Here is a 26758-nt window from a genome sequence, read left to right as displayed (position 1 = left end):
GGGCATCCCCAGCACCACCGAGCCCCTCCATATCCTATTCCCACCTCTCACTCGTGCACTCTTGCCTGCGGCACCTCTCACACTTCCCTGCCCCCAGGCACCCCTCCAGGTTTGTGATGGGAGTTGCTCCTCATCTTTTGTGTCCATGGTGATGTTTTGGTAGGGGTCGGGCCATGGCTCCTTGGCAGATCCCTCCTCCTTCTCCCTGGTGCCTCCTGGAAAGCTGAGCAAATGTGGTGTGTGGTTACAGGAAGCGTGCTGTTGGTAGCTCCCATTTTATTGCTTGTGCATTGCCATCCCTCTGCTGAAACCGCTTTGCTCCTGAGTCATGTTTACTACTCCTGTGCTCTCCAGTCACCTCCATCCTTTTCCTCATCCCCTGTGCTGCTTGGGACCTCAGAGACCTCCCCAGGACAGCTCAGCAGCATGCCCAGGGAAAGCCTCTTTCCTCCCATGCTCACCTCGTCATCTTTCCAAGTCTGCAAACAAACAAGGAGCCCAGCCCCTCACTCTGCTCTTACAGATGCCTTCCAAGTAACTCTTTATCTCCTTCTTTCATCAGAGGGGAAATGGTGTCGACCATGCTGATATGCAGAAGAAATGATGCAGCAAAGAGGAAATGGCTTGTCTGGAAGCTCACGCACTCAGCAGCATCAGCCAAATGCAAAATATTTTGGAGAAATGTCCCATTTTTGTACTGGGAGAGCTGATGTTTATGACCTGCAAAACATCAGTGATCAATTCGAGAGAGCAGCGATTATTTGTGAAGGGACGGACTACAAATTTAGCTCCATCTCGCTGCCCATCCTCTCCTCACCACACCTACACCCCTGGCGCACTGCAGATGATGGTTTCTCATTTAAACCCCTGCACCTCAGCTTTACAAAACCCCTGCTCCTAACTGCTGCACTCCTGGCAGTGTAAATGGAGAGATAGGTGTCACAGCTGGGCCCATGGTCTGGGGATAAGCTGAGAACTGGAGAGGAAAGTGGTTGGTTCTCCTGCCCTGCCAGGCTCTGAGGCATCACAGAATTGCAGAATCACACACTGGTTGAGGTTGGCAGGGACCTCTGAAGGTTTTTTGGCCCAAGCCCCTTCTCAAGCGGGGCCACTGAGAGGAGGTTGCCCAGGCCCATGCCCAGATGGCTTTTGAAGATCTCCAAGGAGGAGACCCCACAGCCTCTCTGGGCAACCCTTGCCAGTGCTCTGTCACCCACACAGCACAGAAGTGCCTCATGATGGTTAGACAGAACCTCTTGTGTCAAGTCTGTGCCCATTGCCTCTTGCTGGGCACCACTGAAAAGAGCCTGGATCCACCCTCTTTTCACCCTCCTTCAGGTATTTATACACATGGATAAAATCCCCCCAAACCTCCTCTTCTCCAGGCTGAGCAACCCCATATAAAAGATGCTCCAGTCCCTTCAGCATCTTGGTGGTCCTCTGTTGGACTTGTCCCAGTATGCCCAGATCTTTCCTGTACTGGGGTGTCCAGAATTGGACCCAGCACTCCAGGTGTGGCCTCACCAGGGTTGAGCAGAGGGGAAGGATCCCTTGGCCTGCTGGCTATGCTGTGTCTAATGCAGCCCAGGATGCCATTAGCCACCTTTGTGGCAAGGGCACATTGCTGGCTCATGTTCAACTTGGCATTCACCAGGACTTCCCAGTCCTTCTCTGCCAAGCTGCTTTCTGCTGGATGGACTCAGGGGCTGGTTTCTGCCCAGAAATACCTTTTCCCAAAAGCACATCTCTTGGCATATGTGCTGTAGTTTGCTCTAAATCAAAATGAGACCAAATCACCTCAGGAAGGATGTGAGCAATAGACTCCCCTTGCCCATTTTTCTAATTGTTCCTGTTCCATCAAGACTGTCCCCGTTCCTGTGGTACCCAAAGAGCTGGCCAGAGCCTCCCAGGCCTGCTGTCACCATCAGCCAGGCCACCTCCTGTCACCCGCTGCAGGGCCCAACCCATGTCCTGGCCTCCCTCAGCCGGCCTCACGCAGAGAGCTTGGGCACTTCGTAAAGGCTGGGACAGAGTTATGAGGGGACATGAACCCTGACAAGGTCTCAGGGTGAGTGATGGATGTTCCTGGTGCTGGAAAGCAGCCAGATACAAGCCAGAGCCCCGCTGTCACATCCAGGCTTCAGAGCGCTCTGCGGCTTGCGAGCCATTTTATAACACAGGGTTGCTAATGGACTTGTGCTTTAATTGCTGTTTAGCAATGAGGCATTTGGGAGGAGCCTCCCAGGCGGGAGAGATTAGAGAGGGCCACCAGAAGGAGAGATAATCATCGATGAGATTGACTTTCTCTGATCAGATGTGTAAGCTAACTCCAGGAAACGCTCTTTTCCTCATACCCCTCCGATGAGGCTGCAGGAGCGTGGCCTGATTTCGCTGGCACCGGGCACTCCTGGCCACATCCAGCCCCAGGAAACTGGCACAGGCCCCAGCCCCACCACCAGCAACTGGGCTGCGTGTGTGGAGCAGCATCCTTCAGGTGAGCGTGCGTATGCATGAGTTAAGTTTATTTTTTTAAAAAAGCAGCCTGGCTGTGCTGCCTCAGAAGTCACAGACAGAAACTTCATTACTATTTCCATGTGGCTACAGTGGCAATTTCTTTACCATCATATGCAGCAGATGCTGTGGGATATTCATACATTTTCCAGAAACCCTGAGGTCATGTGGAAACTTTTCAAATTAATGATGGCTCCTGGACATGAGATAACTATTTTTTTTTTTCCTTTTTTCTTTTTTTTTTTTTTTTTTTTCCAAATAAACATTGCTCCCTGTTAGTTTTCAGCTTATTTAAATCATTTGCAACCCATTTTTTAAAGATAATTTTGCTTTACATGGAAAAAATATGAAGTCCTAAGATGCTAGCTACTTGTCTCTTCTTGACAAGGAAAAAAAAAAATGAGGGACTTTTTGCCTGTAAAAATCCCTGCCAGGAAGATTAGTGGTTACTGCACAGATCTGTGAATTTGGAAACTTGGGATGCATCCCTGGGAATTTCACTGGCTGAGTACGTGATCTTGAAGAAGTCAATGGGCTGGCAACCAGCTGACCTTTTGGTTGAGCCAAGCCTGCTTGTTCACATTTTGAGGGAAGAAGGGGCATTTTCTGCTGGTTTTTGTTGTTGTGGCTATGCTTCCTTTTTTTTTTTTCCACTGAGAAGCCACACAGCTGGAGCAGCGTGGCTGTCCCTGCCTGTCCTGTGTGGCACTGCCTGAAGCATGGAGCCAGGAACACCTTGCACCCGTGAGAGGCATTGCTCAGTCTCAGGTGGGCTACAGAAGAGCCTGAGATACCACCAAGAGTTTCTTCCCCCTACCACTACCACTACCACTGTAGGGCTTTCTCTGTCTGTCCAAGCCCTAGGGATGGTTGGGAGATGGGTGAGCGTGCGGTGCTCTGGACACGTCAGGCTGAGAGTACCAGGTGAGCTCTACACCACGTGCACCGGAGCCAGGCATATGTTCCTGCCCAATAAACCACTTCTAGGAGTACAGACACCTCTAACTGCTGCTGAGACTCTCTGTGAATTCCTGGTCCAGTTCACATAGATGGGTTGACTTGGGTTTGTTTGTTTTCAATTCAAAAACCTGCAAAAACAAGGCTTCTGTTGCAGCTGGATGGATCCCTCCTTCTCCAGAAACCACTCTCTGCTCTGCCAAACAGGTTTCTTCCGTTGCTGATTTGGGAGAATATGGCTTAGTTTTAATGCTAGTCCTATCAATTACCCACAAGCTGTTGTACTGTGCTTGCTTTTACCTGGGGGAGGTTGCTGGCAGTACTGTTTCCTCTCAGCTTTGTGTAGCAGTTTTAGTAACATAAATTATTGTTAGAGCTGCTATTGGGTATGCTCCTTTGCATTTTTTTCTTTTAATAATGGCAGCAGACAGGAAGTAGTGATGAAATGGAACTAACTACTTGCTGACTTTGCTGTCTAGATTTTGGTGAGGTATTTTGGTCATGATGAACTGAGGGTTTTTCAAGCGTCTAAAACTGAAAATCACATCCATGAACTAACTTTATTATTATTATTATTATTATTCTTTCCAAGACAGGAAAAAGAAAACTTGATTAGTTTGCATATATCTTTCTCTGTTGAGTGCATGAATACCTATATGCACTAAAGACTTGTATTGAGCAAAAGTGGGCAGCATAAACAAATTTTCATTTGGTTCTGAAAATGGTGAGGTCTGTGGTCATTCTTATCTAGATCCAGTTGCTATGAGATCTTTGTTTCCCACGCTCATGAGTTGCCTCTTATTGATAAAGAGTTTAATTACTTAACATTTGATCTCAGATAGCTAAGAGAGGTTTGATGCACCAACTTTGTCATTATGGTCCTGAATTTTGCTTACTTAGTTCCTTGGCAGACACTTTCCATCCTGTCTTGACATCTTCTGACATAGGAATCCAGGGTTTTCCTGTCCTCTGAAGTGCTGTGCTTGTTAGCTCCAACCTACCATAACCTGATAGGACTGTGGATTTCATCATTAACAATATGGGAATGCCCCAGTCCATGATATGCCTTAATTTTTTTTTTCTTTAATTTTCTCACCTGCACTGACAGCCCAGTGCTGGTCGTCCTTGTTCCACTGCCCCACACCTCACCCTTCCTGCTGTGTCTCCAGCTACAGTCCTTGGGAAAAAAGAGTTTGAACCAAGGAATATCTGGAAGCTAGCAAAGGTGGAATCCAGATGTTGCTGATGGAGGTGGGTAGCACTTGGTAGCACACAGTACGCCTCGAGAGGACACTGGGCAGTGTGCTCAGATGCTGCTTTGTGATCGAATACCTTGCAGGTGTTCAGTTGCTGCCTTTCCTGGTCTCAGACTTGGCCAATGTCTTCTGTGACATGACTTGTTGCAGTTCTGCTGTAGCACTGGGATGTGCCTACTACCCCTCAGTAAATGGGGAGCCCAGTCTCTCTTACAAAGGCCCAAATCCACAAACTATTTATGTACACAATTCCAGCTGATTTTTATCTCAGTTGCCTGAATATCTTTGCATATCTGGGCCTAAGTGTTTTGTCTGTGGTCATGCAGGAAGTCTATGGTAAGCAGAGAAGTGAAAACACATCCCAAGCTAAAGCTGTAATTACAGTGCCATCCTTCCCTTCATTAGGATGTTTTTGGGGGCAGGAGAAGATCTCTACTTGCTTTGAAAACAGCACTATTTTGCTCTGCATTTTGATATTTGGCTTTAAAATAAAAACCTGTAACGCTGCTGTAAATGACGCCTATTGATTATCCTCTCATAAAATGGAGTGCTCACTTAAGCTGGCATTGCCATGGCTGAAAGCCAACACTGCAATTGATCATTTAATTAACTGGAAGAAAATTAAAGGAACTGTAATCTGCTGTGTCTCAGCTCTCTTGTTATCAGGCTGGCAGAGTGCTTATTTCTGCCTAGAGCAACGATCAGCTCCTCGACCCTGCGATTTAGAAACATCGCCCCTAAACCTACCCACCTGGCTTCCTGCAAGGCAGGATGCGGTGCGACCTGAGACCTCCTTCACCCCCTTGTGGACCCCAGATGCTGCGGTACCTGAGTCTGAAAGAGAAATGGATGTTCTATAAAAGTCGTGTTTTAGAGGTCGAAACTAGAACATGGGAGCTCTCGACTTTATTTTAATACCAGCATTTCCTTAAAGGGACTGAGGTATTGATTTTCATGTAGCTACTTCAAATAAAGGAGAGAACAGTGTGTTTGAGACAGAAATTACTGGTCCTGAAAATATGGCGATCTCCTGAAGCTTTGCCTTCGACAAACAACCTGAGCGGTCCATGAACACAGAGAAAAGGAAAAAAAAAAAAAAAAAGAAAAGAAAGAAAGAAAGAAAAAAAAAAACACAGATGTAAGAAGCCATTGTTTTAATGATTGTGTTGCCATATCAAGCAAAGAGAGACAGCTGCCTCTAACTTGTCTTTGCATGCCTAAGTAATATATTAATTACCTCATTCCCCCATAAATGCCTCCAGTCCTCCAAAAGGCATGTTATAACAGACGTAGTCATTAAAGCTTGCACTGCATTTTTGATGTGTTGCGGGAAAACAAACAAACAAACAAACAAAACCTCAAGTCCTTTGTGTTTCAGCTAGATCCAAGTTGGGGAAATGTTAAGTAGAAACACTTAACAAACTGTATCTTTCGAAAGCGTGTTTTAATGCCAAAACAGGAAGAAAACAGAATTTGAAACAGTTCCCAATGTTTGATCGGGTAAAATAGTTTGTTCCCTTTTGCATTTTAATTACAAGTGAAACCCATTCAATTTCATCTTTGCATTTATTTCAGCCTTTTTTTGGTTTGTGTGAGAAACTTGCGGTCCAGGCTGTAACATAACAAAGGGCTCGGTAGGAGGGATGAAAAAGATCAAAAAGAGGAAAAAGAAACTTCTTTCAAAACGTCGCTGCTGATCATAAGTAGCTGTAGGAGTCAGATATCTGCATGAAATTGAAACCACTTCACCTTCTGAGACATGCGTTTTCCCTCTGCTCTGGGTTATAACTTAGGCACGGACCGTAGCAGGGTTCATGCTGCCTCTGCCGGCTGCTGCTCTGGCTTCCCCCGTGTGTTCTCAGGGCATTTCACTTGCGTTTGTAGTACCTTCAAAAGGGAAGCTGGGCAAAGAAGAAAGTAAAACTAGCCTGGTAGGTATGAGGTATTATGGGCTGATTGGCAGATTGGGAGTGTCTTGCTGGCTTCTGAGACGTAGGTTAAAAACACTTTGGTCACAGGTAAAAACAGCCAGTGCCCTGCTTGTTTGTGTGATGACAGACGGTGCCGCGCTGGTCACTGCGGCCTCATGAGAAAGTTGAGCTCTGGGTGTGTGAGCAGAGGTGAGGAGGAGGAGGAGGAAGAGTTTGTGTCCCCGTGCCACACAGCAGGACAAACGGCCATGGAGACAGTGCCTGGGGTGTTCAAAGGGACTCAGGACCAAGATGAGGGGCACCAAACCTGTGTTTTTTGCAGCTCTGCACCCCCCCCCCCCCCCCCCCCCAAATGCAGAGTGGGGCAAACCTGTGCCCAAATCTGTGTTCTACCTGATCTGGAGTGAGGATGTAAACCCAGCTCCCCCACATCCCCAAGTGCCTCTCTGTAAACAGGAGTTAAAGGGCCAAAGGGAAACAGCTCCCAGAGAGGAGCGAGGTTTCCCCATGTGGGTACCACAGCTGGCCTGCGTGGGACAGGACAGTGACAGAATACACATCTCTGAACCCCAAGAGCCTGGTCTGCCCCCGGGTCTTTGGCTACTCTTTCCAAGTCCCACCACAGTGCCAAATGCAGGCCAGAGACAACAGCTGAAGATCCTGAGAAGGGGGAAATAATCTTGAAGGCCAAAAACTGGACCTGGCCTTGGCTCAGCCACAGATCCAAGCAGTGCTCTTTGTTCAGTGTTTCCGCTGTGGTCATCTCAGCTGCTCTCTGCTCAGCTAGTTTTGGAGTCCCCAGGTCTCCCCGTGTGCTGCAAGAGGAGCCGAACTCCATGCCTGGCACACCGTGAACTCCTCCGCTAGGCATGTGGCAAAGGATTGCAGCAATGAGATCTGAAATCCTTTCTCTGAGTGATTTGTACAGCGTCCTGCGGGAAGCCTGTAACCAAAGCATCCAGGGCTTCGACCACAAACCCTTCTTTTCTGTAAGGATAATTTTAAAATTCCATCCTGCTTTTTGTCCACATCAGGAAAACCACCATACAATTTGCAGTATCTGCCCAGGAGTGGCCTGGGGTTGGCAGGATATAGCCAACTGGTGAAACTGCATGGCGTAGCCTGCCGAGCGCATGCTTGCCTCATGCTTTCATCTGGTGAATTCCTTTCATTGGTAGAAAATCCTTCCCTCAAATCTAATTACACTGAATTGGACATAGTGCTTTTATTATACTGCAGAATTTGCTAGCCACATTGGTGTACTTCTCTGCAGAAATCAAAGTCAGGAGAGTATTTCCAAATGTCTGAATGTGCACTGAGTCAAGCAGGCTCTATGAGGTGGTCACAGTTTAAAACAAATGTATTGTGCAAATGTGAAAGGAAGAATAAATAAGATCCTGGCACAAGAAAGAGAGGAACTAAAGTTAGGAAAGACCAGTGGAAATAACAGATGCCAAGAAGAGACTCTGACTCCCCTTGTGTGCTCATGTTTCAGACAATATTTGAGTAACAGCAGCATTGGCCTTTCACTATCAATGTTTTGATTTGAATTTAATTCAAATTTCATTTCACTTTTCTATTGTGAAAGGAGCTGGCGATCAGACATCTCAGATTCTTGCATTGTTAAGCACGGTGAGTCATAGTAACGAGCCTTAGATTGCTGATAGCGAGTGTGCAGCAGAGCCAAGGGGCTGCGCAGCCTTAGAGACCTTCTGGCACTTCCCTTTCAAGTAGATGCTCCCACAGGGGCTCCGTGGGCATGGCATGTTTTGTGGCCAAATATTGATAGATTGGTATGTTCCCTTCACTGTAGCACAATGCTTATTTATTGAATCGATGAACATTAATTCCCTAAATGTAATGAGCTGTGCTGCCAAGCGAAAGCCCAGGAAAGCCAGAGCTGTTGGTTGTCACAGTGTCACCCCATGCGATGTGCGTCACCAACTCAAGTGACATAAATGGAGGGAGCCTTTGTTTCTCTTTAACATCCCCCATGTGGAAATCCATACTCAAAAAATCTAAATGTTCTTTGGAAGAAAGATGCCTGAGAAAATGAAGGCCCTGAACTTCTTCCCACTGGAGTCAGCAGAAGTTTTGCCAGTCAATGTTGATGAGGGTGTGATAGGGTCCCGAGAGTTAATGCATGCAGTGCCCATCGTGGTGATATTCAGCCCATCAGCAGATAGATCTGAAGCCACAGACGGGAGCATATCTCACATCTTTGCATTGATTTGTTCTGCTGCTGAATCCCTGCCACTGTCCTCACCGAGCCACTTGCTGACTCAACAGCTTGCCTTCTCTGCATTTGCCCTAATTAGTCATATGCAAACAGTATTTTATTCAGGAAGTTCTTTTAATGTAAGTTGGAGTATGAACTTAGTACAGCAATAAAGATCAGGAAAAGTGAGTGTGCTATACTGTAACAAGGCTCTGTTATCGGTCACTGGCAAAGCAGAAAAGAAAATGTATATGCAGAGTTTTAGTGACTCAAAAGTTTAATAAAGGGGAGGATGGTGGGGAGAATATTTGCTTAACATCCCTCTAGAGATGCTGTAGCATGAAATGTTTAACTGCTGAACAAGTTTCCACTAACATCATCCTGAAACACAACTGGGTTTTGATGCAGTATTCTTTATTATGGGCTTGGGGAAAGCATGTTTGGCATGAGAGAAATGTGTCTAGTAAGGAGACCACAACACTTATTCACAGCTCCTCAGCCAGTTCATGCTGGGAAGTCCGACATCTTTGAACAATTAAATTGAGCAATGTTAGTAATTTGTACACCGAGATTTTTCTGCAGTGTCTTTTGCTCAGAGACTGTTAACACATCTAGGGTTTTGGTGCCTCAGTTATTTAAAATGATCGGAACCTAGCATGAGAGCATTCAGCGAGGAACTGCTTCGATGCATTGTGCAGTATGTAAATTTGGATAATGGTAATAAAGGTGTACAAGTGAATCCTGAAACATCAGTGCTTATGGGCACCAAAATTAATGATCATGCAAAGGAGTGACAGCTAAAGGACTGGAAATAAGAGAGTGCTGGGTGGGATCAGGTGAGGTCTGTAGCGTTAGAGCTAGGCAACCCTTGGTCTGGACCACATTAGTGCTACTTGGTCTTTAAAGGTAGCACAATCACCTTTGTGTGAGCACTGCGACCGCAGTTGAAGTGCAAAGCAGGCTTTCACTGCTGTGTGGCAGCTCATCAGCAACCACTTCATCCTCACACCCACATTAGAGAAGCTGAAACAGTTGCTCAGAGTTGCACCAGCCTCCTCTAAGGCATGGGAAGTACCTCTGCTAGCAACACTTCACTACCAAAACTCCCCTGGTGCGTCCCAGTGACAGGGGCTCTGGTGGGGAAGGTGGCACTGAACTGTGTATGACATTTCTGCCCCTGCCAGTGCATCCCCCTGTTTCACCAGGGAAACTCCTCGGTGGCTGTTACGGTGAGTCTGTGACTGTATTAAAACAGTGCATGGCTGCTGTGCAGGAGTGCATTAACTGGCTATATCTCATTTGGAAAGATGAGGTATCTGAGAGCTCCTGTTTGGCTTCTTGGTACTTATGCAAGAGACCTGAGTTTGAGTCTTGCTCTGATTATTTCTTTTCTTGAGGCACCAGTGAGCAGAGAACAATAAATATAGCAGTAGTCCACAGCCACACTGCCATGGGCTATCGTGTTGTCACATCTCATAAGCTAAGTAAAGCTGGGCTTTGTCAGTATGTGGATGAGAAACCTTAAAGGAATAAAAGGAGTCTATAGCACCTGTGTCTCCTCTGTGTCTCAGACTGGTGCAGGCATTTTGTTTCATATAGACATTTCCTGTGATTTCTATTAAATGTCACGGTCACTGCTTTTTCTTCAAAAGAAATTAAAAACAACCATGTCTGTATGCAAAAAGGACTCATTATATGGAAGCGCAGAGACCACTGCATAAATGTTAGGAAGATACAGTACTGTAACGACATCATTTTGCCCTGCAGGTGTTTCCTACAACATTACATGTGCATACAGCAGGGCGAGGATGTTACATATGCCTGTCAAAGCTTCTTTTTTAAAAGGTATCATTACCACAGAACTGTGAAGTGAGAAGTGTCATATGGCGACCAAGTAGTGTCATATGGCTCAGCTCCGTATGATCACATATAGTTCCTGTTGGAGGAAACCAACACGATCACAGAATAGTGTTGGAAGAGACCCACACAAGGATCATCGGGTCCAACTGCTGGCTCCGCGCAGGATCACACACAATTAATGCCATGTGTCTGAGAGCGGTGTCCAAGTGCTTCTTGACCTGTGACAGGCTCGGTGCTGTGACCACCGCCCTGGGGAGCCTGTCCCAGTGCCCGACCACCTCTGGGTGCAGAACCTTTCCCTAACCCCCAGCCTGACCCTCCCCTGTCCCAGCTCCATGCCGTTCCCTCGGGTCCTGTCGCTGTCCCCAGAGAGCAGAGCTCAGCGCCTGCCCCTCCGCTCCCCTCCTGAGGGAGCTACAGGCGGCCATGAGGCCTCCCCTCAGCCCCCTTGGAGTCTCAGAGCTCCCTGCAGTCCCTTCGTACCCTTCCCACCTCTCCACAGAACTGAAAACACTTACGACTCAGGGAACATAGCTGAGATGGCTGCGGAGCCTTTAATTTTAAACGCGTAGACCTCGGCCATAAATTCCCTCCCTCCAGCGCGCCCTGGCTCCCCATCCCAGAGGTTACCCCTCAACGCCCGCCCCGGGGCTGCCTCCCCTCGGGCCAGGAGGTGCCCGCAGTGCCCCCAGCCCCGCTGCAATGGCCCCGGGTTCAGCCTCGAGCCGGCTGCGGGAGCTGCCGGGGGCTGCAGGGCCGCTGCCCCCCGAGCACCCCGGCCGGTGCCCCCCCGACCCCGGCCCCCCTTGGGCGCCCCCCGGAGGGCGCGGAGCGGGGACACGGACACGCGTGGGCGGGTGTGGGGGCAAGCAGCACCCCTACAACCCGCGTCCTGCCTCCCGGCGGCCCGCTTTGGGTTTTGGGGGTAAAAACTGTGTTTTATTCAGTGGTGAAAGCTTGCTTCGGCTGTGATTAATTGTCCGTGTCTCTCCCTTCTAGCCCACCTGGTTCCGTTTAATTAACGTGACTTTTTCAGCTCGTTAGCTGGGAGCCTTTATGACTTCGGGGAAGAGGAGCTAAGAATTGACGAGAGGCTTTAAAAAAAATTAATTTGAAGAAGCGCCGCGGGAGGGGGAGGGGGAGGACGACATTTCGGCTCCCGCTGACCGTGCGGGGGCAGAGCCGCGGCCGGGCTCGGGGAGGACGACTGGGCGGCCCGCGCCCCGTGTCGTGAGATGTCGTGTGTCGTGCCTCGTCCCGCCCCGCACACAGCTCTCCACGTGAAGTGCCGGCCCCCTCCTCCCAGCTGTTTGCTCAGCTGACCCCGGCGGCCGAGGGGCCGGGCTCCGCCGCCGCTCCTCACTGGCGCAGCGCAGGGCCCGGGCCGGCCGAGCCCGCCTCTGCCACCTCCTTCTCCTCCTCCTCCTCCGCCGCCGCGCACAGCCCCGGCCGGCCCCTCGCCGCCTCCAGCCGCCGTCCCCGCCGCCGTGCCCGGCTCCTCCCGCACCTCCCCTCCCGGCGCAGGCCCCGGCGCCTGCCCCGATGCTCTGAGCTCCGCGCGGCCCCAGCGCCGGCCCCTTCCCGGCCGCGCCGCCATCTCCTCGCCCCTCAGCGGCCATTGGAGCCGCCCCGGAGCCAGACAGCGAGCGGCAGCAGCAGCAGCAGCCAGGCCGCCGCCATGGACAGCCCCGGCGGCGTCAGCGACAAGAAAAGGTACCGGGGGGAGCGGGTGGGCATCCCCCTCCTCACCCTCAGCGCCCTTCCTCCCTTCCCGCAGCCGAGGCCCGCGCTCCCAGCCCGGCTCCCCGCAGCGCGCTTGGTTCTTTCATCCTCCCTCCTCCTCCTCCTCCTCGTCCACGTCGCCATTTTGTCGGCGGGGGGAGCCCGGCTCCCCGCTGCCCGGGGGGCTCCCGAGCTGCGGCCCCTCAGCGCCCTGCGGCCCGGCCGGCTGGGGGCGGCGGGGTAGAGCAGGGTGTGTTTGTAATTAAAAACCCAGAGAGCGGGTTGGGGGGGGGGGGGGGGGGCGGAAAGCGTGGTGGGGACGGGGTGGCCGAAGGGGAAATGTGCGCGTCTGGCTCGGCACCGGTGCCGTGGGAAGTCTGGCGGGGTCCTAAGTGGTTGTGCTGGGGGCAGCTCGGGGCGGCCGCGGTTGTTTGGGGAAAGGGAGGTGGGATCGGGTGGGATCTACTGGGGGCGGCCACCGAGGCTTTGATTCCCCGTTCTGCCCGCGTTTTGTTCGGAAAGGGGAGATTTTAGATTACCGAGCTTGAGAAAAGCAAGGGGGGAGAGGAGGGGGGGGAGAGGAGGAGGAGGGCTGCCGAACAATGTGAGTTGAGAAGTATGAATAATTCACCGCGGATTGCTAGCTCAAATTAGAAAGGGGGGGGGGAATAAAAGCCTTGAAAGCTTTTGTTACGTAGCGAAGTTATGGAGTTGGAGTATTTAGGTGATCGGATTTTTTCGATTGGATGCTCCCCCCGCGTGCTTTGTGGAGGGATTAATTGCTGTGATTGCCATCTTCAGAAAACAGCGTTTGTTGGTATTGATACCGGTACCTCTTTTTTAGATGGGTTATCTCTGCTTTTGTATCAGGAGGTCATCCGAGCAGGCTAAATGGAGGGAGTACGAAGCGCGTAAGTCGCCTTGGAAGGGAGTCAGAGTAGCTGGCCTTTAAAATGGATGTTGAGCTTTGTGCTGAGCCCGAGCCGTGAAGGCAGAGCGTGGGGCTCGGGAGTACGGTGTGCTGTGCCCCTGGGCTTCACCTCTAGGACGGGATCATCTGAGCGATGACTTCAAGTTGTGGGAGCGGTGCTGGGGGTGGAGGAGCAGGAGCTTTTAGTCTAATGAAATATCTACAGTCCTGTAACCTTTTTTTCCCCCCTTCTCAAAGCTAATAACTATTGAGAAGCCGCAGAGAAAATGTTGCAACAGAAATGATTGTTCTGTCCTGTGCTCTGCTGGCCTAATTTGGTGGCAAGGCTGGAAAGGGGCTCTGAGACTTTTTTTTTTTCCTCTTCTGTTGCTGTTTGCTTTGTCCTCGAGTGTTTGTTATTTTTTACTTACCATTCTCTCCCGCTTGGGTACTTTTTTTCTGCAATTTCCTTGTCCTGGATGTAATCTGCTTTCTTCAGAATGTAAGAATCAGTATGCATAGCTTATCCTGCCCTTCCTAAAGGGAGAGCTTAAGAAAGAGCATTTGTTGCCTTCTGCTTCCTGTAGACCGAGTTCAAGGTTGGGAATGTTTCTTATAAAATAGCAAGGAATATTGAGGTTACCTCTGTTGTAGGGTATGTTTTAAATTAAAACATAAAGCTGTGTCTGTGGTATGCTCATCCTGGGGCTGCGAGTCTGCAGTTGAGCAAAGATGGCTAAGCAAAAAAAGGAAGGATGTGAGCTCACAAGAGAACTTATTGAAAATCCCAAGCATTGCTCAAGAACCGGCGTTGTTTTAGAAGGCTTTAGGTTTGCTAGTGTCCCTTCTCATAATACCTGTAGGGAAAATACCTTCCAGTCTGTCCTTCGATGATAAAACTTCAGCTGACTGTAGGTGTAGTGCACCTCACTTTCACCATGTGTTGGTCTCACTTTGCTCCTCATCCCTCTGTGTGCTTGTGTTTGGGTAGCGTTTAGCTCTCGAGAGTTAAAGTGAAGCTTGTTGTCTGCTAATTATGTGCTGTGGGATGCAGAAATTATGAAATTTGACCCAGTGTGTCCCTCATTCTTACATAAGTGAAATCTCGTCATCTTAGTAACTGTAAGCACAGATTCCCTTACGGGTTTCTTGAACCATTCTGTTAGGCAGTCCCGAACTTCAGTAGATCTCAGTTGATTTCTTATGGATTCCTGACCCCTGTATGTACGGGTAATGCTGTTTTGTGTTGCCAGCTGTGTGGGTTTTAGCTGTTCCTCAGTAGCTGGGCCATTTTTGTGTGCTCCTGATCTTTTTTCATGTGTTGCAAGGACTCAGTTTGTTTCTGCGTATGGAGTGAATAAAAGAGCATTGTTGGGAGCTTTGCTTGCTGATTAACTCCCATTTTATTCAAATTTAAGACTTGTATAGAAGTTTGACTTTCTCAATTTTCTTTTAACAAACTCTAGTGTGCAGATGGCTTGTGCCATGAGAAGATTTTCTCAGTTCTGTGGTATGACACTTTGCTATTAGGAGAGCAAATCTTGCCACGCTCTAAGTAAATGCACCACTTAGGGTCACCAGTTGCTTTGGTAAGGGCCTGCAGCTGGTAAATGGATACATCGGGAAAATGAATCTTGGATTGTTTTAAATCCTTACTTGTAGCATAAATGCAGATGTGCTTAATGGTATGAGTGCTAAATAAGAATGACTAGCAGAAGGTTTTTAAAAAGTAGTTTTGAGTGCCCAGTCTGGGACCTCAGGCGGTATAAAGCACTATGTTTTAACATCCTTACTGGAGCATCTTGTAGAAAAACTTCAGCTTTTCAGTTTCTCGTAGTTGGGACTTGAACTGTATCGTCTGGTATCTAAGAGGATGATCTGGTTTTTCTGTTCCGTCTCTGCCACTGAGGTCCAGCTCCAGAATCTGGCTGGTCCTGTGCCACTGGCTACAAAAGGGGCGATGACTGCTGCTGGCCTTCTTAAACCTATGTGAGGTTTTTAGGATTGTACACTGCTTTTTGCCTGTTAATTTCTTTCAGTGCTGGTGGTACTGAGCCACTGTTAACAGGGTTGAAAGCTAATACAAAACCCTTTTGTATATACTAATACTGTACCTTTCTGTGTTGTACGAAGAGGAGAAACCTTGCTAAATTCTTATGCAGAATCTGCTTGCAGGTACGGGGAGGGCAGAGTGGTTTATGGCTTACATAGAAGTGGTTGTTTTTACTGCTTTCTGGATTTTTCTGGATTGTTTGGCTTGCCTTAGGACTTAAATGGTATTGCTTGAGTTGTCTGTTCTTTGTCATTTCCTCAAACGCAAAATGGTTTTGAAGTGTCTTTAGTAAAAGTGATTTGAATCTACTTTTCAGTGCCCACTAAAGATGAAGGCAACAGCACGTTGCTACAGCTCTGCCTCCTGGTTATCAAGGCACAGAAAATCAGGGAGGAACAGCTGCGGAGGGTTTGCCTACTGCAGATACATTTTTCTTAAAATTTTGAGTTCTTGGTGCTTTGGTCTGCTTGTATCAGTGGAGGTTTGAGTATCTGGTAGCATGTTCATGGAAGTAGCAGTAGATTTCTGGGTTTTGTTTAGTGGTACTTGCTCTGTCCGGGGCCCTTGGGTTGGTGTGCTTGAAACAGCTGCGAATGGTCCATGTGGAGAGGTCTTCTGTAGATGTGTCGGGGGGCTAGGATGGTAAAAAGGCTTTAATTTTATGTAGTTTAAAGCTTTTTTGGGAAGCATCTTCTGTATAAATGCTATTTGTTCCTCTGGAGGCTTACCCTGGCCCGTTTCGGGCTGCGGTGAGGGCAGAAAGCTGATAATCCACCTTGTTTCCTCTTCTAATTGTGATCCACGTTTTCTGGTAGGCTTCTCTTTCCCGAGGAATGGCCATCGAGAGCTTCTTTAGCTTAGGTTAAGGCTATGTTAGGGTTCTGTAAGCCTTGTGAAGGTGGGTGGACATGCGGTGCCGTACTGATCCTGCTGCCTCCTGGAGAGAGGCCGTCCTGTTACTGAGAGTAAGACTGGGCAGCAGTGCAGCAGCCAGGATTTACTTCCTCCTCTGCATGTTGTGAGCACAGCTTGTAGACCTTTGTTCCTTCGTATCCTTGAATTGTATGCCTGGAGTTCATAAAGTTGTTTCCAGGACTCTGATTACTGATGGTGAAGTGGAAAAGGAACAAAATCAACTCTTACCAGTGCCAGCGAATGCCAGCAGTGTTGTGGTGTAAGCACGAGCTGTTCTGAGGTTCCTACGAGTGTGCCTGTTGGTGTGCTTCTGATCTGAAAGCCTTGGAGACTCTCCCTGAGCCGTTCTAACGAAATGGATTAAATTATTGTGCGCTTGTTCTGCACGGTAATAAAATTACACTAATGTGTGTTAGAAGGCTGGATTTCAGCTAGGTTCTCATGAGACTTTCCAGAGTTCGGGGGGATGGTGTATCACAGAAACCACCGGGTTTGTGTTCAGTTTTGTGTACTGCAGGGGGGAAAAATCAGCAGCATTGTCTCTGCTTAGTTGTGAAGAGCTTGGTGTTGTGATATGCCAACCAAACAGTTCTTATGCATTGTGAAGTAAACCCAGGTGGGAGGTACCGCCTGGTTCAGCAGTGGCAAGGGGAGTACCCAGATTTTCCTGATGATACTGCTCTTTCAAGGAGATGCAAATACAGATCAGATTACCATGTGTTCTTTAAAAACAAAGTGACTTCAAAACAAAAACACATCTTGCAAGAACCTTAGCAAGGTGTAGTAACCTGTTTCCCACCTCTTGTGTTGCTAGCTGATGTCCAAAAGGAAGGAATGTTCCAGATTACGAGTCATCAGCCCAAATGCTGCTTTTATCTCAACATAGGCAGGTGTTTACATGCCTCAAAAAATCCTAGGCAATGCATGGAAAGAACGTAGGCCTTACTCATCTCTTCATGTCATAACAGCCCTTTCTCTTTGGGATTTGAGAAAGTTTGAGCATTTTGGAGCCTCTCTCAAGAACCCTCTTTTGTATCAGGGCAGGCAGAAGGGCATGCAGGAGAATCTGTTTTGCACCGAGTATCGCTCCGAAACAGGAGATGCCTGGGGCGTTCACGACATTGGGAACTACAGAAATGGCCCAGGAGAAAAAGAGGAGCCTTGCATTTTAATTAATGACAGAAAATTCAGGAAAGATACAGGTTTCCAAATCAGAGTTGGATGTGAATGCTATTAAGTTTTTCCTCTACTGAGATCTGTTATTTATCTTAAAATAAAACCATGAAAATCAAGTTCTGAAATTCAGAAGCATGAAGTCAAGTGAGTACATGCCAGCATATATGTATTTTTAAATACAGTTTATGTTGGTGACGAATGCTTCAGGCTTCTTTGATGTGGAGCCATAGCCTCAGTTGATGTAAATTAGCACGGGTTCATTGAAGCCATGCCTGTTCGTACCAGCCTGGGGATTTGATCCAAGATATCAGAACTGATACCTTGAAGTGCATTGATGAGTTTGGTCATATGCATAACTCGTCATTGCTTTCTGTTGCAGCCTGATGATACGGTGACTTGTACAAAAATGGGTTTTAAAATGTTGAGACGTTTTTACCAGGCTATTTCACACGGTGTCTGCAGACGGTGGAGAACTGGTGCTGCAAGTAGATCCATTAGGAGTTCCTTTAAGATACCTAATACATAATAAACACTGTGTGCATTATAGACTCTAGAGAAACTGCAAATTCTGTTTAATTTGGGGTGGTATGAATGAATACTTGATAAGCATTCAGAGGAAAGATGTTACAACAGATTTTTATAACTCGCCATGTTAAAATAGAGCCTGAATTTCAAGTGAAGAATTGAGGAAACTGAATCATCGCGTTTGTGTGAAGAAATTTCTGCTGTTATATTTACAGCAGCGGAAGGTTTTACCAAACAACTTATTAAATATCCCAAGTACTTTACTAAGTGTCCCTTTCAGGTCCATTTGTTATAATCCTGGACAAGTTACCTGAAAAAGCTGCCCCGTGTTGTTTACCGGGATGCATCGTGTTCCCATCAGTCTTAACTGATAGCGCCCATCTGGTTTTGGTTTAGGAAGATAATGTTTCAAGAAGGAAAAGAACACCGAGGCCAGGAACCTTGCTTTTGTGGAATTATTTCATGCTGCTCGCAACTGAGAGTAATTAATGAACTGCTAGGCTAGGAGGGAGTTCAGAGGCTCGCCTCCTCATGTTTTTCCTGTGCTTACACCTGCTGGAAGAGATGGGAATATATTCCACAGAACAGAAGACTTGAAGCAATCATGTCAAGTACAAAGACTGCAAATGGGACACTCTAAATGGAAGTGATTCAGCTGATAACAGGAATATTCAGTGCTCAGTCCTTCAGAAGAGGCTTTTTTTCCTTGCAGACTATTGAATGTACTGGCTGTGGAACTGACATTGCTGCAGGGTCTTTATCCTGGCTATTGATGTAAGCATTCTTCTTGACTGCTCAGTGGATCTGTTTGTTCTTTATTCATATAGAAAAATAAACTTTTATGTCACTTATGTCTATTTTTTTAATTTGTTAAACCTTTGAGCATGAAATACCCTGCTAGGCGAAAGCAGATGAGGAATGCAAGGTGAAGAAACGAGGCGAAGAACCTGCGCTGAAGCAGTGAGGAAAAACCTTCAGCCTCTGCTCTGGAGAACTTGAGTCTCCACCTGTCTGAAGATAGTTTCTAACTAAAACAGTGTTAGCTGCGAGGTAAAGTGATGAACCTATCTTGGGGATGTGTTTTGCATTTTCTTTGTGAGCTTGGTTGAAGCAAGAGCTATTAACAGCAAGTGTTGAAGGGGGAAGAGCACTTGAAGGTTAGTTCTGTCCATGTCCAGACATCCTCTTCGTGTAGTTTTTTCTTTAGTAATAAGCATGATTTAACTACTATACATCATTCATCCTGAAGGGTAGAGTACAGCTATTTAAAAGAAAAAAAAGCCAAATAACATGGTTGAAAAAAATGAGAATTTTCTTACAGTCTTTGTATGTCCTATGATTATTTTTACACAGTAAATTACTATGCACAGTGAAAATACATGGGGGTTACGCTGTATAGTAAGACAGCAGAATCACTTCACCGTGTTCTTAATTAGAAATACTAAATTTGGAAGCTTTTACCTTCTTACGCTTTCTAAGCAGGGAGGAGGAGGGTTTCCAGGTCAGCACAAGGCCAAATACAGTTGATGGATAATCTTGGAAGTGTGGTCTTGCACTAGGTTTAGGAGTGGCAGGCTGCTGCTGGCTCTTTTATGCCATCATTTACCTGTTTGTAAGACGTCTGTTTATACAGACCTCGTGGTCCTGGTAGTAAAACCTCTCACTGTATTTTGTTCACCACATAGCTCTCAAGGAGAGCCAGCCCCCGCTATCACTCTGCAGGTAGCGAGGGGTTTCAAAGCACTGCTCGTTCAGAAGCTAACGCAGTTTGAACTGTCTGCTTGCTCTTGTTAGTTTTTTTTTTTTTCAGTTAAGAGGTTTTTGGTGGCATTTAAATGCCCTTAAATAACCACAGCAATGTAAAGAAAGCAGCTTAAATTGCTTTGTCTGAAGAAAATGTAGAAAGGAATGAAGTTTAACCAATAGTTTACATATAGAAGTGTTGCTTCTGTACCTTAAAATTACACTAGTTTTCACCATTAAATTTCTTTTAAAATCTTAGAGATTCTTTAATATAGTAACTTCTTTTCTATAGTAACTGATTTTCTGTGTTAGATTATTGGGCTTTCAAGTTCATTAATTCATAACGAGCAAGACTTTAATCTAGAAGATCACATGCTCGTGACTGCGCAGGAGATGAGGGTGTTGGTTATTCTACTCAGATTACAAAATAAGGAAAACTGATAGATTTGCCATAATGGCAAAAGCAGTGATACTTAAAAAGCAAATCACATCAAAGCCAGGAGAGATGAAGCCGCACCCCGGAGTTCATTGTGAGCTGGAAGCTGAGAGCTTGTGCTAATTGTGCAGCACGGCTGGAGCAGGAAGGAAGGAGCACCCTTCCAAACCAACCTGGAAAGAAAAAATTGTGGAAAATTTGCATGGAAGTTCATTACAGCTCCTGGAAAGCCCGTCCCTCGATGATTCCTTCACCTGGAAGTTCCGACTCTGCGTTATGTGTTGAGAGAGGCGCCTGAAATGCCTTTCCCTGCTCTCAGGGGGCCAGGTGCCAGCAGCAGGCAGTCCTGCAAGGCGGCTCATGGGGTTAAGGTTCTCTGGCCCCCCTCTTCCTCACCCCACTGCCTGGCTTTCCTCCTGTTTTTTAAGGCATATTCCTTGCATGTGCTGGGCAGAAGATGGGCTGGGGGTTGTTTTTGTGTTGTTTCAAACACTTCATCATGCACTTGCCGTATGTTTAAAAAAGCAGATTTGAGTGGTGCTCTCTGCTTACATTATAAACCTGGTTTTCTTATGAAGGCCTCTTTATGGAAGTTGAATTGTGCTGCGCTAGTTCGAGGTAAGCGCTGGGCTCAGCTGGGTCCTCTTTCCATGGAAGAAGAATTTGGTAAGCGTTGTGACCAGCAGCCCTGAATCTAACCGCAGAGAAATCAAACGAGTGCATGTTCAGTGTAGCCTGAAGAGCAGGGCCCTGCTCTAGCATGCTTTTGGGCAGCTTGTGCTGTTCTGGTGAGTCCACGTCTACGTGTACTGCTGCCTGGTGGCGGGTGAGAGCTGTCGGTGTGAGGTTTTGGTTACGGCAGTGCGGCGATGCCCTTGTGGGGGTACCTGCCGGGACACTGCTGCAGACGAGGAGCTGTGCCTCTGTCCCGCACAGCTGCGCTGGCAGAAGCTCCCTTTTAGGCTGATCATTTCCTTCCAACTGCAGGAGAAAATGAGGGGCTAAATCCAGGCCGCTTACACATCTCCTTTCTGAGTTCACATACCCTCCGTCAACATACAGTGTTCACGTATGGTTCTGTTGCGATAGCTACATCTTGTCCTGTTCATTGCATAAAGAAGAAAAACCAAAGCTGTGCTGTAGAAGATGTGGTCAGATGTGGTCTCTGTGACCCTGGTGGTCTTTCAAGTCTGGTATTGCTGGCACTAGTTTGACATCCTCGGGAGAGTTTGCTTCTGACACGGAAACACTGTGTATGAAATCTTGTGTTGGGAAATGAAGGAGATCAGAACTGGAAGCCAGTTACAGCTCAATAACGAGATGTTACTGCGTTTGAGGCGCGTTATTCATTTGGATTATGTTCTTTCCATGTGATACACTTATGTGAAACTGCTCAAGTGCAGTATACAAATTCACTCAATTCTGAAAAGGAGACTGTGAATCACTAACACGAGATGTTTAACTTTTTTTTAAGAATGTTCCCAGACCTGAATCAGGAAAGATGAGGCTGGATTAATTCCTGTGTGCACAGCAGGTGTTTTACATGGGAATTGAAAACACCTACAGAGGAGAAATCTAAGCACAGGAACAGTAAGTCAGTATGAATGAGTGTGCAGCTAGAAAGGAGAGAAAATAAATAGCAGTAAAGCAATGTACAGAAGAAAATAAAACTGAATGTAGTGCTGTGTACACAATGTAGAGTTTTCCTTGACGCTGGGTGATGATTTAAGAAACGAGAAGGAGACAAAGTTCATATGCCACATGTATAGAAATTGGTCGGTGTGCAGGTCTTAAATCTCATCAGCAATTTTTAATTTCAATTTATTGGTTACTAATGGCGTTTTCCAGGGTTCTTCTTGGTCTCTGTTAGTGGTGTTAAGGAAGGAGGAAGGAGGCAGCTTTCACTGTGACTGTGGTTTAGTTTTATACTTGAGGAGGGGAAAAAGGGAGGATTATTTTTAGCAGACTGTGGAGCCACTTGTAGAAATGTGCTGTGGTGGGGTCTTTGAGATGATTCAGTGAGTAAGACGTTGTTTAAGAAAGTTGCTGTGGCCCCAGTAGTCCGTGTGGCCACAATTACAGGAGTACAGAGGCTGCGTTGACGTCTGTAACTGCTGCATGTGTGGTTGCTGCTGGTGGGCTCTGTCTGAAGGCTGCTGGGCTGGCTCTATGTTCGTCCTGCCTTGTTTTAAAGCCCTTCTCGTTTGGGGCAGCCTGGGTAATATCCTTCAGCTGAGCCCTCCGTTCAGCTGCAGTGAATCCCAGTGGTGAAATAGGGTTTTGCTTTGGGTGTCTGACTTGGGTAGCTTTGGGAACTCGGTTGTTTGTTCAGCCATTACAAGTGAACATCTCTTACGTGTAAGCTGTGCCCAGTACTGGTTTTAAAATTGTCAGCAGAGCACTGCTTTCTGTGAGCTGCTGTGTGTGTCCTGCGGTAGATTGATTTCTGCTTCTGTATTCTGGTGGTGGAAACACAAAATAGAAACGAATGTCTGGCACTGAAACTGGGCAGGAAACATACCTGAAAACGCATGCAATTTCCTGCCTAGAATGGGCATTTCTGATATTTTCATTGCATGTATAATCTACTCTTCAATGGAGATCTTTCTTCTGAATCCTTAGGTGGTTTTCTTTTATGCGAAACAGGTAGCAGAAGGTTGCAATAGTGCTGAAGCTGTTTTCTTTTAAATGGGACTTGGGTTCCCATCCCCCGTACAGGATACGTCTGCTGTGGAGACCATGATTTTTAAGCACAGGCACTTCTGAAATGGGTCTTCAATTATGTGACTTATTTAATCTTAGTGCCAGTTCACATCTTAGTGTTTAAAGGCCCCTTCCTTGAGCTCCGATGTTATTCTAGCTGACAGAGAGCTCGCTTCAGAGATGTATTTTTGTATGGGAACTTACCATCCTGTAATTGACTACGCAGAAATTTGTGGGCAGCTGCATGAACTATGCTTTCTCATTTACTTTGTGCAACTCGAAGCAACAAAGCTCAGATTAGTTACAACAGTAAAGGATTTCTTTTGCCTTTCTTTTTTGTATTTGGTGACATCCCATGTTGAGGTAACTCTGACTTCACTTGGTAATTAAACCTCATTTGTGAAAGACCTTTTCCCCATTAATTTGATCCAGTAAAGAAACGCTCTTTGAAGTTGGAGATTAATCTTCCTATTTAAATTGCTGGGTTTTACTCAGATTAGTTACAGCTTAGTTTTCAACAACAGCTAAAAATAGCAAGCTGTTGTGCTGTACAGTTTAAGCATCTATCTATAGTAGTAGCCTTTCTCGTAAGGAAATATATAGCAAGAGGGAGAGCAGAGCCTGCCACTTGGATGCCAGCACTTGGTACCAGCGTTTTGGCTTTACATGAGTTCTGCCCATTGTAACGGCGGGCAGAGCTCCAGCCGGCAGCACCCAGTTCTCTTGCTCTGGGATTAATTTTTAACAGTGGTGCTATGAGCTTGGTTTGAGCAGTATTTCAGCTGGTAATTAATAATTCAATGGCCTCACTTTTGGCCAAAAGTTCTCACTTTTTCTGTCAAAGTCTGCTGTCGGGTGTGCTAAGACCAAACAAAATCTAGAAAGTGGCTGAAATATTTTCAAGAACATGGAGCTTTCACAACGAAAACATAAGAGGAAGGGAGAACTTGTGAGGTGAGCAGCTATTTCCATTTTTAAAAAGTTTTTTACATAAAAGTGGTGCCTGCAGTTTAAAGGGAAGCCATAGCAAGGCTCTGGCAGCCAGGCAGAGGGAAATGAAGTACTTCAGGTAATTCTCCCTTGCATTTGTATAGTAGAGCAAAATTTTCACAGGTGAAGGGATCTGGAATGAGTAGCTAACAAGGGAAAAAGCAGATGTACGAAGATGAATCTGTCAAAGGCAGCATAATTACTTGTTTTACCTTTGTCATAGGTGAGATCTGTGGTCCAGAAAAAGGACAAAGAATTGGGAATGGCTTTTCACCTTTACCCTTAGTTTCTTTCCAAGAGAAAAGATACTCAAGGCCTGACTTCAGTAAGAAATATTTAATCAGTTAGGTTAAATTACTAAAATACTTTTTTCAGTATTGTACATTCAATATTCAATTTGTTTCAGCCTGAGCATTTCAGGCTGCTAGTAATGACATTCAGAAAACACCTGCACGTCGGGAGCCTCAAGCTTCTGAGACCAAGACACCCATTTCTGGAGCAGGAATATGCCTTCAGGTTGAGACTGAATGGAAAGAAATCTGCAATAAGAGAGATTGTCAGTTGCTTTGTACTACCTTTTTGAGGAACATAAGCTATACTCACAGAAACTGATCAACTTATTGCATATCAGGATTGTTTTTTAACTAATATACCCCTAAGTTACTTATCAAAAGGGCTCCATTACTATTATTTTGGTATATGAATGTTTCTCATGACAAAGTAGTGCTGGTTTTGTGACCTAGCAGTCTGATTCTGCCACAAAGGAGATAAAATAATCACATCCTTACCTATTATAAAATGGAGGATTCTGAAAACTAAGCTTTTAATGCTTGCTGCTGTTGGCAGTGCTGAAGGGGTAAGAAGACAGGCACGGTGGGGGTAGAGACGGATATCCCATCCGTGCCTTACAGCTTCCCAAAGTTGGAAAAAAATAAGATAATCACAGAAGAAATTCTGATGGCTCGCTTTGTCTTCAAAACAACTCTTCAAGCTTCTTTAATATTTCAAGGCATTCGTGCTTCTAAGGTTGGTCTTATATACACCAGTAGTGTGGTCACTTGGATGCTCGTGCACAAACGAAGCAGGTTTTATGGCTGTTGCGAGCAGCACATTATTTATGCATGTATTTAACTGCTTACATTGAACCTGTTTGTTATTGCCCGGGTATTATCAGCCAGTGAATCACTTTCCTCTGTCATTTGTGGTACCTCTCGCAAGACAATGTGCTAATTAAAAAGATTTTCTTTTTCACAAACTTAGCAATGAGAAATTGGCAATGCTAGTGCTTGCCTTTCAAGTCTACTGAAATAAGAAAAATGTATTTCCTAAGCTGTTGGTAGCACATATAATACAGAATAACAAAGGTTTATCTTCTGTCATCTTTAACTAGTGACGCTTGGTCTCTTTATGGTAACAATCATGTGCTTTGAATTATAAAAGCAGTGTTTATGGGCATGTTATTTATCTTACAACTTGCATTGGAATAAATGGAAAAAAGGGGATCCTACGGATCAGTGCAACTGCGTTTTGCATCTCAGTTGTATGTAAGAAGATGGGATGCCTTTAAAAGACACATACATATGTGTGTGTATATATTAAAAAAAAAAAAAAAAGATGCAAAACCATATGGTACTACTTTCCATAGTCCATTTAAAAGTAAAAGCACATTTCAGTGGAGTTATTTTCCACTGATGTGGGCACCTGGAAAAGGGAGGGTTATTGGGATTCTGGCTGGGGAGCACAGCTGTGTCTGTCTGCTCTTAGCGAGCTGTCACTGACTTGATGCACGCCGGGGGAGGCGAGCTTAAGAGGCAGTGCGAGGGGCTGTGCTGGAGGAAGAAATGGGAAGGGGACTTTTTGAAGCACTTGCAAAGCAGGACACCTCACGCTGTATGGGTAGGCTTGCTTATCTGACCTGTTTGGCAGGCTCTGTAAGGATGAATGACAGCTTTAGCATGTGAGGGACGGGGTGGTAAGAGGAAGAACTTGGAGAGTGTAAATGATATTACCAGAGCATCAGACCAGAAATAACTCAAACTGTGGTATTTTGGATGGACTTTAGGGGTTAAGGAACGGGAAGGAGAGAGGTTTTGGAGGCTCAGGAGGCAGTCAAGGTATGAGACTAGGACTGCAAGAACTGATGAGTTTGTAGATGTCTTTTTTCTGCTGGAAGATTTTGTGGTTTTGAATCTAATTCTGTCAGAGCCCGATTGCTGCAGAACTGTATATACAGAATTACATTTAAATTTATAAATTGAGGTTTTAAATTATCCAACTTCAATAACTGGTTAATTGGCTCCTGGGCAGCTTAGACAGCTTCAAATTGAACTTAAGAGAATTGTAGTTTTCATATTAACCTCAAACTTTGTTTATATAGGATTAGTTCTGAACGCAGGAAAGAAAAATCGAGAGACGCAGCTCGATGCCGAAGAAGCAAAGAATCAGAAGTATTCTATGAACTTGCTCATCAGCTGCCTCTTCCACACACGGTGAGCGCCCACCTTGACAAGGCCTCCATCATGAGGCTGACCATCAGCTACTTGCGAATGAGGAAGCTGCTGGATGCTGGTAAGTGAATGAATTGTCAAACGTATTAGCAGTTGAAAAACAATTAATAGTTATGTCCTTTATATTGAAAGGTAGAAGACCTTTCAGCAAAAAGATGGCACAAGAAAATATGGCCACTGTTTAATTTAATGGATTTAGTTCCTCTCTGTTTTGTACCTTCTCCCAGAGTTAATTTCTTTCATTTAACCCTTGTTTTTAACCTAGGGAATTAAGTTACTCCAACTGTGCTCTACTAAACTGTAGAAGGCTGGTGCAGGGCTGGCTTAGTGAACTGTTTCCCTTTA

At 46.2% G+C, this 26758-nt stretch overlaps 1 protein-coding gene and 1 long non-coding RNA gene across 3 annotated transcripts in view; both read left to right on the top strand.

Annotated features, from left to right (window-relative positions):
• The first annotated feature begins 6027 nt into the window (after positions 1-6027).
• On the top strand, positions 6028-6984 carry LOC118168403. Its single transcript, XR_004751532.1, has 3 exons — positions 6028-6224; positions 6300-6655; positions 6743-6984. It is a non-coding gene; the product is annotated as an uncharacterized LOC118168403 (long non-coding RNA).
• A 5134-nt stretch (positions 6985-12118) lies between these two features.
• HIF1A (hypoxia inducible factor 1 subunit alpha) overlaps positions 12119-26758 on the top strand; it is a 33135-nt gene continuing 18495 nt past the window's right edge. Inside the window, exons 1-2 of one of the 2 annotated variants that reach the window (XM_035326808.1) lie at positions 12119-12446; positions 26284-26474. In XM_035326808.1, the coding sequence (XP_035182699.1) occupies positions 12412-12446; positions 26284-26474 (226 nt within the window). In that variant the 5' untranslated portion in view covers positions 12119-12411. The remainder of the gene's footprint in view (positions 12447-26283; positions 26475-26758) is intronic. The other variant, XM_035326807.1, reaches the window with a different exon arrangement.

This window comes from Oxyura jamaicensis, chromosome 5 (assembly GCF_011077185.1).
Source record: "Oxyura jamaicensis isolate SHBP4307 breed ruddy duck chromosome 5, BPBGC_Ojam_1.0, whole genome shotgun sequence".
Taxonomy (NCBI): Eukaryota; Metazoa; Chordata; class Aves; order Anseriformes; family Anatidae; genus Oxyura; species Oxyura jamaicensis.
Note: the sequence above shows the minus strand (reverse complement) of the source record. Positions and strands in the feature narration are given on the sequence as shown.